The sequence below is a fragment of the Alnus glutinosa genome, chromosome 11, assembly GCF_958979055.1.
Source record: "Alnus glutinosa chromosome 11, dhAlnGlut1.1, whole genome shotgun sequence".
Lineage (NCBI taxonomy): Eukaryota > Viridiplantae > Streptophyta > Magnoliopsida > Fagales > Betulaceae > Alnus > Alnus glutinosa.
Genome location: NC_084896.1, coordinates 1,131,657 through 1,143,889, shown reverse-complemented (window position 1 = coordinate 1,143,889; position 12,233 = coordinate 1,131,657). Strand labels below are relative to the sequence as shown.

Here is a 12,233-nt window from a genome sequence, read left to right as displayed (position 1 = left end):
ACAAAATAAAAGGACAAAAATTTCATCCAACCTAACCTATAAAAATGATATGTGTTTCCTAACATATGAAATGCAAATGCTTTTTTAATAGCATGTGAGATGCATATATATTTTTAATAAATTTTCTTCCAACTTTGTTCCTACTCTTAAAAAAGCATGTGTTTTTCCTCTAACCTAATCTAAAAAAGTGTTATGTACGAGTCTCTTATACTTTTTTAATAAAATTTTATTCGAATTAAGATCCAATACAATACCATTATGGGGTATGTGAGTGCATAAGCAGGCTCCACCTGCCCGAGTAGGTACGTGTTGAGTTTTTTTTTTAAAATTATTCATTGTGACGTATGTCGCATTTTTATTGGATTAACGTGGCAACATTACGGTTTCTGTTAAGTTTGTAGACGGAAAACGACTCCAGAGCGTAATTTATAATTTTTGCCTATCACAAGGATCTTACAATTATTTTTTATACTATAGGAAGTGATTTGTAATTTAGGTCAACTATATGGACCAATGGTGCAATATTTTTTCTTACAAAAAATTCATATAACTCAATTTGGAGGAAAAATTACGCTTCTCTCCAACCTAACATTACTTTATTGAATCAAGAATAAGTACTTACGAAGAGAGATAGAGAGATTGGCTACACCAATATATATATATTCCAAAACTATAGTATATTTTTTATATTTATTTTTTACTTATTTATTTATTTTTTATTTATGGATAGTCGAAAAGAAACTACAAACTAAGGCCAAAGCAAAGCTTAGGCTTAATGCAAACAAAATTACAAGATACTATACCCCAATGGGCCAAAACTTAAGTAAGAAGTAAGAATCCTCGACAACTCGAGAGATTCAAGAAAAGGCACACACTTATTATTTATTTAATCATTAATTTCTTCTTTGACATCTAATGGGATTACGCAGCCTCTCAGGTACTCCCACCTGGATAAATGCAAGCATTGTAACCTACAATCAAAGAGAGGAGAAAAAATTAATAAAAACAAATAACATTTCAGAAGAGTAGCAAATGACAAAGCAAGCTAGAATTGTGTACTTTAGACAGTACTGGGCCATGGTTATAGGCTTTGAGGCCCATAATTTTAAAGGAAAGCCCATTAGAATGAGGATTTCTATTCATACATGGCCCAAATTTCATAAATGTGAAATTTGAGCGTTATAAAAGAGAGGGTTATGAAACTTACTTGTCCATTCGAGTGAGGAAATATGTGAAATTTGGACAGCCAAATAATAGGGGCTCTAAATTTAGCTTAAGCGAAAAAAGTAAATTTAATCATTTAATCAATACTTTGACATTCCACATCACTTGTAGGCTCAAACTCTCTTTTAATTAGTGAGTCCCAACAGATTGAATATTTTATTGAAATGAGAGGTAAATGAAGGAGACAACGAACTCAGGACATCTGCTTAAGCCGATAAGAAAAAGTAAATTTAATCATTTAATTAATACTTTAATACTCTCCAAACAATGACACAAGATGCATGCATACTAACCACGATATAACTTCTCTTAATATTACTTAAGTTTATGTTTCATAGAAAAATGAAGGCGAGCAAGCTTACTAGGATTTATGGATGTGAGGGTTGCGGTTTGAGAGAAATCACAGTCCCCTGGATTCTTTGCAGAGGTTTGGAAATAGAGATTCATGGCAAAGGCAGCATGTGATGATACAGTGTTTGGTTCAAAGCAGGCGCCTCCTGGTTGGATCGGGCCGCAATCAATGCCTTGGCCACAAGCATAGTCAAGATCTGCCTGCAATTGAGCATCAGAAACGCCAACCTTAGGAACACACCAGCTTGCTGCAGTTGGTTTGGGAGATGGGTTGGCAGGAGTTGTAGTGGATGGAGTCTGATGAGGACAAACAAAAATAAAAAGCAATGTTATGACACGAATTAATTTTGGAATAGAAACGTTGTGCATGATTTAAATAAAGAGCCAGCAAGCTAAGAGCTAAATGATTAATCCACTCACCAGGCCAGCCTTTGAAAGACCGACATCATAAATCATGCTAAGGTCAGGCTTGAAAAGCCCAAATGCACGTTCAGAGGCTGGTCCAGATTTCAAATTCTCATCATACAAGGCAAAGATATATGTATCCACGGATTTTCCAGGCATTAGAGGTGTCCCAACCATTGATCTAAGGTGTGCAATCAAATTCCCATTATAGGCCCTTGCATTCTCAATACTAGGGCCAACTTCATTGTTGTCCCCATGGTACGGCCAGCCCGTCTCAGCAATCATAATCTCAACATCTCTAAATCCCATTGCATTCAGGGCAGATCGTACAGCATCCACCTGCACATTGTGTAAGTATCAAGTATGACTTAGAAATTGAAACGAGCGTAGGGAAAAACAAAACAGGAACTACTCCAGTGGAGCAAATCCTGCTTAAAGTCCAACGTCAGTGTCGTGGACTCGTCAACATGCTGTCACAAGCAACGGATAAAAACGTATTAAGATCCTCTCCCGTTTGAGAGTATCTAGTTAATTGTAGTGCAGGGATATTTTTGTCAACAAAATGCGAAAAGACAAAAATATTCCTACTATGTCCCAAAGTCGCTTTGTCAACCTTTCTTTACTCATAAGATATTGGGCCCGACTTCCCGCCCATTAAAACTCACCTGAGCGTCAAACATGTTCATGTACATGATTCCGTTTCCCGAGTCGACATGGCCGGAGTTGGGCTGGAACAGGCAAAACGCGAGCATTTCGGGCCTGGGATCGCTTTGGTATGCAAAGAAAGGATAGGGATTGACGGTGAAGGGCGAGCCATTGTCCTTCTGGAACTCCAACAAGCCTCGGAGCGGGTCCTGGAACACCGGATTGAACAATCCAGAGGAGGGTGGGTAGGACTGGCTCAACACGGCCATGGAGTGGACCGTGGAGACCCGGACCTTGCCTCCGAGAAAGGCCCAATTGAGGGCATTTTGGACATTCCTCATGGCCGGAAGGAGCTGAGAGATCAAGCCCTGATCCATGGTCATCAAGACCTCGTTGCCAACGGTGATGAGCGTGATGTTGCTGGCGGGGTAGTAGGGGACCACGTTCGAGTTCACCCATGCAGTCGCCGAGTTCAGGTCGGAGGCCAGCGCCGGAATCTCGCTGTTGGCAGCACCGATAACGATTTCGATGCCTGTGCCAGCAAGGGCCTTGATGATGGCACCGTCGGCACCGTAGAGCCGGACTTTTCCAATAGTCGTGGACTTGAGGAGGTTCACGGTCGCCGCCGGGGGTGGAAGGTTGTCCGCGGCTTGGCCATAGTTTACACCGATAAATGATTGAGGTTCTGTAACACAACACAAATAGAGAGAATTAGAGCGTATGAACAACCCAATTGAGTTGGTTCCCATTTTCCCAGCTACCATTCTTTGCACTTCACAGGAATTCAAAATCTTCGAATTTCCAGGAAAAGTGTTAGACTATACCGGTGGATTTTGATATTATGATTTAATTTATGCATTAATTGTAATTAAAAAAAAAAAAAGTTATTCTCTTTACATACCCTTTTGTATTTTTTTTACGTCCTTAGAAATAGAGATTATTTGTATTGTAACTAATTAAAAATAAGAGAAACAATGTACCCCTTTGAATTTTATCCTGTAAATATTAATCCTAAACGGAACCACATAAAAAAAAATTCTACCTTTCATTTTATATTTCTATAGCATTATCTTTTTCTTTCACAAAGTGGAAATTACCGGAGAGATACCGGAATTCAAAGACCAAAAAAAGAGTTTTAAGAGTATACTTATTGTAGACTTTATAAACCTTGAGCAAACCTCTTCCTTTAAAGTGTATTTTTTAAAAGAATAAGGTTTAATAGACTTTATCATGGTATCAGAGCTTCAAGCCCTTGGATAATGTTAAGCATTCCCTCATGTTGTACACATGTTAAGGTATACTTAGGTTGTAGACTTTATAAGCTTTGAGCAAACATCTTCTCTCAAAAAGTGAATTTTGTAAAAAAGTAAGATTTAATAAACTTTATCAAATAAAAGCTAAACCGAATGATAACGAACCTGCAAAGTTAAAAGCGGAGATGAGGAGGGAGAGAGAGAGAAAAAGTGAAAGCGTTGCCATGGTCGCGCACTTGGTCTCTCGCGGTGTCAGAAAAAGAAGCAAGAAAGAAAGTATGACAAAAAGATTTAAGACAGAGAGGGAAAGCGATAAGGGAATGGAGGGTATATCAGTACGTATATATAGAGCGGTAGAAACGGACCGGGTGTGTTTGTATGCGACTCTCTGTTTTTGCTCGGTGAAATTTCTCAACAACCTTAGCCTTGGAGCCTGGAGAGGACTCGCGGTCGTCGAGTGGGAGTGGGACCTTGTTTTTTTATTTTACTTATTTTATAACTTTTTTGACAGTAAAAGGGAAGGGGTAAAACGGGAAATCAACAACTGTCTGCCATTCTCCTTTGCATGCTCAACTCTGTTAGCAAGTTGCACCATTTGAATGTGGTTCATTTTTATCTGCTTCGTTATCCATATCACTGGTCACAAGAATAAAAACTGTTTACTCTGTTAAATTGCACAAGATTCAAACTCAAACCTTTGTTTTAATATATAAACAATAATAAATTTAATTTTTTAATTAATATTCTTTAAAAAAAAAACTGATAAAGTTTAAGGTTTAATGAATCTAATAAAATATATAATCAATTTTATAAATACGTACAAAAGTAACAAAACCAGTTTAATTAGTTTTTATTTATTTATTATTATTTCATTTTTTATTTTCTAGCAACAAGGAGTTAAGGCTTGGGTCGTTGGGTCCTATCAACAAGGTGACATATATAATAAATAAATGGCATCAAGTTTTTAACAACGGTCCACGTGTAACAGAAGTCTTAATTAGTCGCTGTGGATCAGAATTTTGATGGAAATTGCTTTTTTTAAGGTTGAATCAATCACTTCTTTCCTCTTAACTTGTTTTCTATTTTCTAGCAGAAAGGAGATAAGGCTTGGGTCGTTGGGTCTCACTGTATCATATATTATAAGAAGGGATAATTACCTCTCTCTTTCTTTTCTTTTTTTCTTTTTTTTTTTTTAACTAATAAAATATGCGCGATACTTTTATGAATTATCAATTTGATCAAAATAAAGCATTCAACTATCAAAGATAATCATTTTTTTTTCCTTCCGTCAATTAGACGGGTCAAAAAAAAGTCAACGGGTCATGTGCCGTTTTACATGAGAGCATGTTGGAAGATGGTGGTAGTTCATAGGGAAAAAGAGAAAGAAAATGAAGGTAAAACGGCATGTGACAGTCACGTAACCCGTTGACGGTTTGTTTTAACTCTTTTGACTGATGGAAGGGAGAAAAATAATTGTCTTTAATAGTTGAATGCTCTATTTTAACTGAATTGATAATTCATAAGGATATCTGTGTATTTTTTTGATAATTCATAATAAGAAAAAGTAGTTACTCTTAACAAAATAAGAAAAAAAAAAGTGGCCCCTAGTTTTTAACAACGGTCCACACGTAACAAAAGTCTTAATCAGTCGTTGTGGTTCCGAATTTTGATGGAAATTGCTTTAAATGGTTGAATCAATCACTTCTTTCCTCGTAACTTGTTCTGAGGGGCATGTCTTACCAAATATTTGTTTCCATTAAAATACTGATCCATTTTTAATCATTCCACTAAACATAAAGGCCAAAAAAAAAAAAACCCTGTGACAATTGACCTTCTTAAATTATTAGAGACTTTCAATTTATTCTTAACATTAGCTTGAATGAAAAGAAAATGCTATTCACATTAAGCTATATAATTATTCTACAATTATGCTGATGTAGTAGGGTTTAGTGTTATATATATAAAACGATGGTTACTGTTAAAAGAACGAAGCTTCTGGACTGTAAGAATTCTCCAAAATTGTTCCTAAAGCTAGGGAAAGCTTCTGACTTTGCGAAGTATAATCCGAGATTTTTTCAAGTTTGATGCGGACATTGGAAAACACATTCACTTATGGTTGGACAATTGGCACATGCATGGTCCTTTATAAGAGAAATATGGTTTTCGCATCACATATGACTCACAAAGCAATTTGAATGCAAAGTTTAACTCTGTTCTCAGAAATGGAAATTGGTGTTAGAAATCGGCCAGGTTTGAAAGTTTGGTTGATATTCAAAGCAAACTCCCAAATGGAAAACTTGTATGCAATAGTGCTCTAACTTGAATATTTCTCTGGACTGGCAAAGTGTGGTAAAGGAAGGCTGCAGCAAGTGAAAAACTAAAAAGCTAATGGGAGTTTTTTGCATACTAATCTTAAGCTCTATTGTTTACCATTTATGGCGTGCTAGAAATGAGATTAAATTCCTTGGTCGGCAAAAATTGGAAGAGCAGATTCTTAGAGTAATCTTTTGGGTGGTTCGCTCTCGAATTTCAAGGAAAGATAAGTTTAAGAAAAATATGAAGAAAAAAGCTCTTTGTCAAATGTGAAACATTGATGCCTTTGTTTTGAAATGATAATGGAGTTTTTGTTTTTATCTTGTTGTATTAGAGTTCTTCTTTGTGTTCTGGTTTTGTTGTTTTAGTTGGTCTTGTTGGACCTATTTTTGTAAGTTGATGATTGTTAGTAATAAAATGCTCTCTTATTTATAAATTTGAAAAATAAACAAAAATAAATAATAATTCCACCCTAAAATATCAACAACGTGAAATATTAACATGGAATTAAACATTTCTAGAATGAAGAGCACATCGAGTGAACTTAAATTAGAGCCACTTGTGGAGCATATGAAGCACGGAATAATTTCACTAGAAGAAGACGACAGAAGTCACTTCCTCCACGTGGCTGCATGTTACTGGGAGCATTAGAGGCAAGTTCCTTTCAATGTGGGAGGGAGGGAGGGAGGGAGAAATGATAGACAAGGACGGTCAACCATCCTTGTCTATCATTTCTCGGGAGGGAGGTGAGAACTTGAAGACTTTCAAATTCACTTATAAAAATAAATAAATAAATAAAGACTTTCAAAGTCTACGTTGCAAGCTTTCCAAAAGATTAAAGGCTGAAACAATTATTTTAAAAAAGAGTGGTTGTGAAAGAAATCAAAATCAAAATCCTAAATTATTAAAAAAAGAACGATAAGAATGTGAACTTCGAATTTTTCAAAGGAAAAAAGATGAGAACGAGGTTCTTATAAAAATAAATAAATAAATAAAAACTTTCAAAGTCTACGTTGCAAGCTTTCCAAAAGATTAAAGGCTGAAATAATTATTTTAAAAAGAGTGGTTGTGAAAGAAATCAAAATCAAAATCCTAAATTATTAAAAAAAGAACGATAAGAATGTGAACTTCGAATTTTTCAAAGGAAAAAAGATGAGAACGAGGTTCACTTTCTTGGAACATTTGAGTCAGCAATACTTGTGGGCCGGGAGGAGTCAGACATTTGGTTGGGTGGGGTCAAATAAAAAATAGATTAAAATTTGTGATTAAAGTATAAATATAAAATATACTGAGTGAATTTGATATCTTTTCATCTTCAAGTTTTCAACGCTTTCTTGAGTCTCTAACGTGCTGAAAAAAAAAAAAAAAAAAAAAACTGCATATTTTTTACAATACCTTTCTTCTTTTGTTCTTCTCAACTCTACACTCTATCTTCTACAACACAAACCAATATTTCATTTCATTTCATTCAACAGACAATATCAGTCACAACATGGTGAAGCGGTGCTTTTCACAGTGTGGCTAAACCGCCTCAGCTCCGTCCATGCTTGTGGCCATTTACGTCATAATGTTTAGGTTGAAAAAGTGAAGTTGTTGAAAGGTAACAACATGTGATTAGAGAGCGTTAAAATTTTTTTGGTGTCTGACATGACTCTAATCACATGTTGTATATATCAGCAAGTTGTAAAAGAATTATAGGTATAGCCTTACCCAAAAAGACAAAATATAAAATTTCTATACAAGAGAGTCTAGAAGGTCTCATTTTGTAACAGTTTTGAAAATGAATTTAAAAAAAAAAAAAATGCATTTTCTCAAAACCATTACAAACAATTCAAAATACAAAACATTTTTTTAAACGTAGATTCCAAAAAGAAAAAAGAAAAAAGAAAGAGTACACGTATATGTCTCAAATTACCACTCAATTGTCAATGTTCTCCCCAAACTACCAATTGTGTCAAAGTCCCCCCTAAGACCAACAAAAGCTAAAAATAACCCTAAATTTTTTTCAATAAAACAAAAATGTTCTTATAAATTCGAAATAAAAAAAAAAAAATAAAGAAAAGAAATTAAAAAAAAAAAAACCAAAAATTATAAAAACAAGTTTTTTATTTTTATTTTTTTATAACTTTTTGTTATTTTAGATTTTTTTAAAAAAATATTTTTTTAGTTTTTTCTATAAAAAAAAAATTAATAATTTTATGAAATGTATTTTTGTCATTAGAGGGGACATTGACATAATGGATAGTTTGGAGGGACATTAACAATAAGATGATAATGTGAAGGAGTTATATGTACTTTTTCAAAAATACAAAAAAAATACATTTCTCTTTTATATCACTTTAAAACACTTTCTCAAACCAAAACTTGAAATTTTTTTTCAAAACAATTATCAAACATATCAAAAAATTTCACCTTCCAATTGCTTGTTCGGATTTTTACTTAAAAGAAAAAGATGCTAGACATCAAAAATTTAGTATAATACTTTAATATTGCCATATAATTTTCTGTGTAGTTTATTTTATTTTTTATATCAGATGTAGTTTAGATTTTTTTTTTTTCCTGAGAAAGAGAAGAGGTCACTTACTCCCGCATCGTTTGGGCAGAGTGGCTACCCAGAAAATCTTCCTCAAATTTTGATTCACTCTTGAACTAGCCTCTTATGTCAAAGACGACAACTAATCAGATATAACAATGGTCAGATGAGGCCAATATTATACACATTTCAATCCCATGTGGTCGTTATGTCTATAGTGAGGCCCTGAAATAAGGATCCTGTATTAACTAACTGACCAAATTGGGCAGCCCCCATAGAGAAGCCAGGTGCAACTCATCTGCCCATTGCCTGAGGTGCAAGTCCCACATGCCCTCTATGTAGACTATCCACATTACATGCACTTCGAACCAATTACAAGAATCCCGACCCGAGACAATGATGAACTACAACATAGGAACTTTCCACCATCAAATCATTGGATTGGATTAGGATTCTCTTAAATTATTTGTCCGAATTTAAGAGAATTCGGACGGGTAATTATGAAAGACCACTTATCGAACCCACCTGACCAGATAAGTGTTTGGGCAGCCCAATTTTTATTTGGCCAGATGAGTCTCATAAGTGGTCTCTCACAATTATTTATTCGAATCTTCTCAAATTCGAGCAAATAGTTTGAGAGGATCCTAATCCCATTAGAACACCCTAGCAATAAATTACTCTTAAGACCTCAGATAAGAAGGCAAAGACAAACCTCATTTTCATGATAACTAAATTAGTATTCTTACATCCAAATCCACAGTTGTAATTGTTCTTTGATGAATAGCCAAAACATTCCAAGACGAGTAGTGTTAAGATTCTATATTTTTATCTTACAGTTGTCTTGTAATGTTAACGTAGCATTCCAAATCAATCATTGAATTTTTTTTAATAAATAAGGATTACTCCGAGGGTTAGTTGAAAGTGTCATGTCTGTCTTGTTGAATGAATTTTTGATAGAATTATAATATCTAGCATTTCTCTTTCTGAGACAGCATAGGAAGAGCAATACAGGTTAACAAGTAAAGAAATTTTGACAAAAGCAAATACGTTACAGCACAAAGGCAGGTTCAAAAACCTAAGAAGAAGACACTCATCCAGAAACATACTTTGCAGAAGACTCAAGCATAAATTTCCGGTGGTTTGATAAACCAACACAATAAACAGTAGCATAACAAACAGACCATGATCACTACAAAACAGACAAAAGAAGGAAGAATTGAATATTAAGTAGGAATCCTCTTCGCATCTTAAAAACATAAATAGGTATGTTATACAATATTATTGTTGGCTGTGGCACATTCCTAGTGACATACTGAGCAACGACATTCTCATTGTCCATTTTCTAATCGCCACAGCACAAGATCAAGCATTATAATCAATTCATTACACATGATTCCCAATGAACTTAAGTATTTCAAAAGCAGAAACGATTCATAGATTCACAGCTCATATTCTGCTTATGAGTTATGGGTCACGCATACATGGGTTATCTCACTTGTCACATAGAAATCCTTAGTATTACATATAACAGATAGTCTAACTTGTAATTTGACGGGGAAACAACATGCTTAAGAAAAATTCAAAAGGGAGTAGAAATTTTGAAACAAAATGGCATTCGGCAATTTCGGCCAACTAACAGAGTATACTCCACAGTCATTGTCATACCCAAATCTCCACAATACCCATTCGGCCAACTAACACTATTTCTCTAAAAAAAAAAAAATTCTCACCCATCCATTCGGTTTCTTAAAGACAAAATCATTTAAAAATTTCAAGACTTATTCGGTTAGGGCCAACCCAAACACCACAAAACGATCCAAAAAAAATTTTACAATACTGTTAGAAATAATCTCACTTAAACTAGCCCATCTAGAGAGTTGTAGGCCGATCGGGTTAGAATCGACCCAAGGAGATTTGGGCCGTTGCAAAGCTAAGGCCCAGGACAAACATGTTTCAGGAACTCGAAAGGCGCATTGCGGCACCAAAGTGCAGGTACCACAAAGCCTCGTGCAGAGCGTATGCGATAAGAATGACAGTGTAGGTGATAAGAATGATAGGGCATTAGGATGCCTTCCTTAGTAGGGAAGGAAGGTAAGAAACAAAGAGTCATTCCTGGGCGTGGATCCCAAAAGATTTACTTACTTGCTAAGTAATCTCAACACTATAAATACATCTAATACCTCGGGTATAAGGTAGATTGAAATTTTTAAGAAAAAAAAAATGCAGATTATCTCTCTCAAACACTAACTTAAGTATCGGAGTGAGATTCCCGAAAGGATCTCTTAACTCTACTTGTTTTGTAAGACTTTAGGAGAAAGCTTGAAGAACTCTCAAAGAATGTGCCTTGTTCACACTGTACCAATAAATATCCATTCAAATTCTCTACTGAAAATCTTCACAAAACAACCCAAATCAAAACAAAAATCAAGCCTAAAAATTATACTTACAAAAAAAAAATGGATTTTCTACTGTTGGGTACCAAGACAATACCGAAACTCCAAGCTTTTTTGCCTCACCGGCGTTGGGCCATGACCCACATGCCCCAGTGTTGTCGTCCGCCCCAAACGCTAGCCCACCGCACACCTCCCTCAAGTTCTCTCTGATTCTCTCCATCTCTCTCGATCTCTCTTTCTTTCTCTCTCGGTCTCTCTTTAATCTCTCTCTCGGTTGGGACAAAAAGAAAAGAAGAACAAGGGGAAAAAAAAAACACAAAAGGGGCATGCGTGATACTTAAAATGAAAAGGAGAGAAAAATTTTGCAGGAAATTACTGCTGTTTGTACAAATTTAACAGAACAAATTATCACCGTTTGCACAATAAACAGCATAAATTGCTATCGTTTGTAAAGTAAGCCGTCCTTAATGGGTAGCTCAATTGGCTGAGGACTACACCTCATGAAGCGAAAATCATTAGTTTGAATCCCCCCTCTCCCTCTTATGTGGACATGTCAAAAAAAAAAAAAAATAGCAATTTATGCCATTTTTATATTAAATGACACCAATTTTTTTAGTTGTAACACTTGTAAATAAACGGTATAAATTTATGCCGTTTGTGTAGTAAACAGCGCAAAAACTATGGTTTAGTGCCGTTTGAATGAAACGACATCAAATGTAGTTTTTTTTTAGCAATTCATGAATGTATGCCAACTATATACCAACTTCAATTGAATCAAGAAAAAAAGAAATAGAAGCCACTAGTCCATCCAAGGAATAAAATAAGATATTGGATCTGGAAATGGCGATTAAAATAGTTCCAACTACCCTCTCGAGTGAGAGACTAGAGTGGTTTCAAAGTGCCTGTCTTTGAATACATGATTCAATTATATGGCTGAAAATTGAAAAATGCTGGTTTTACAGGTGCGTCTCTTGGAGATATGATTCAAACGATGATGTCATTATCATTCTTTCTTTCCATATGATATTCAAATCTCCGTTCATAGAAAATAATTTAGAAACATGGCTGAATTAAGCATGCTGGGTTATAGGTGTGGTGCTACATCGGTTATGAAAA

At 35.1% G+C, this 12,233-nt stretch overlaps 1 protein-coding gene across 1 annotated transcript; it reads right to left on the bottom strand.

Moving 5' to 3' along the window:
- Positions 1-547: 547 nt before the first annotated feature.
- On the bottom strand, positions 548-4,203 carry LOC133882929 (glucan endo-1,3-beta-glucosidase 7-like). Its single transcript, XM_062322171.1, has 5 exons — positions 4,044-4,203; positions 2,646-3,310; positions 1,996-2,319; positions 1,587-1,872; positions 548-971 (listed from the first exon to the last, which is right to left on the bottom strand). The coding sequence occupies exons 1-5, from the start codon at positions 4,102-4,104 to the stop codon at positions 934-936; spliced, it is 1,374 nt and encodes a 457-aa protein (XP_062178155.1). The 5' UTR covers positions 4,105-4,203; the 3' UTR covers positions 548-933.
- Positions 4,204-12,233: the final 8,030 nt, after the last annotated feature.

Coding starts and splice junctions, on each gene's coding strand:
- LOC133882929 (XM_062322171.1), bottom strand. CDS start 4,104: ATGGCAACGCTTTCACTTTTTCTCTCTCTCTCCCTCCTCATCTCCGCT. Junction 1,873..1,995: donor GTCTTTCAAAGGCTGGCCTG/GTGAGTGGATTA, acceptor TGTCCTCATCAG/ACTCCATCCACTACAACTCC. Junction 972..1,586: donor CCTCACATCCATAAATCCTA/GTAAGCTTGCTC, acceptor CTTTGATTGTAG/GTTACAATGCTTGCATTTAT.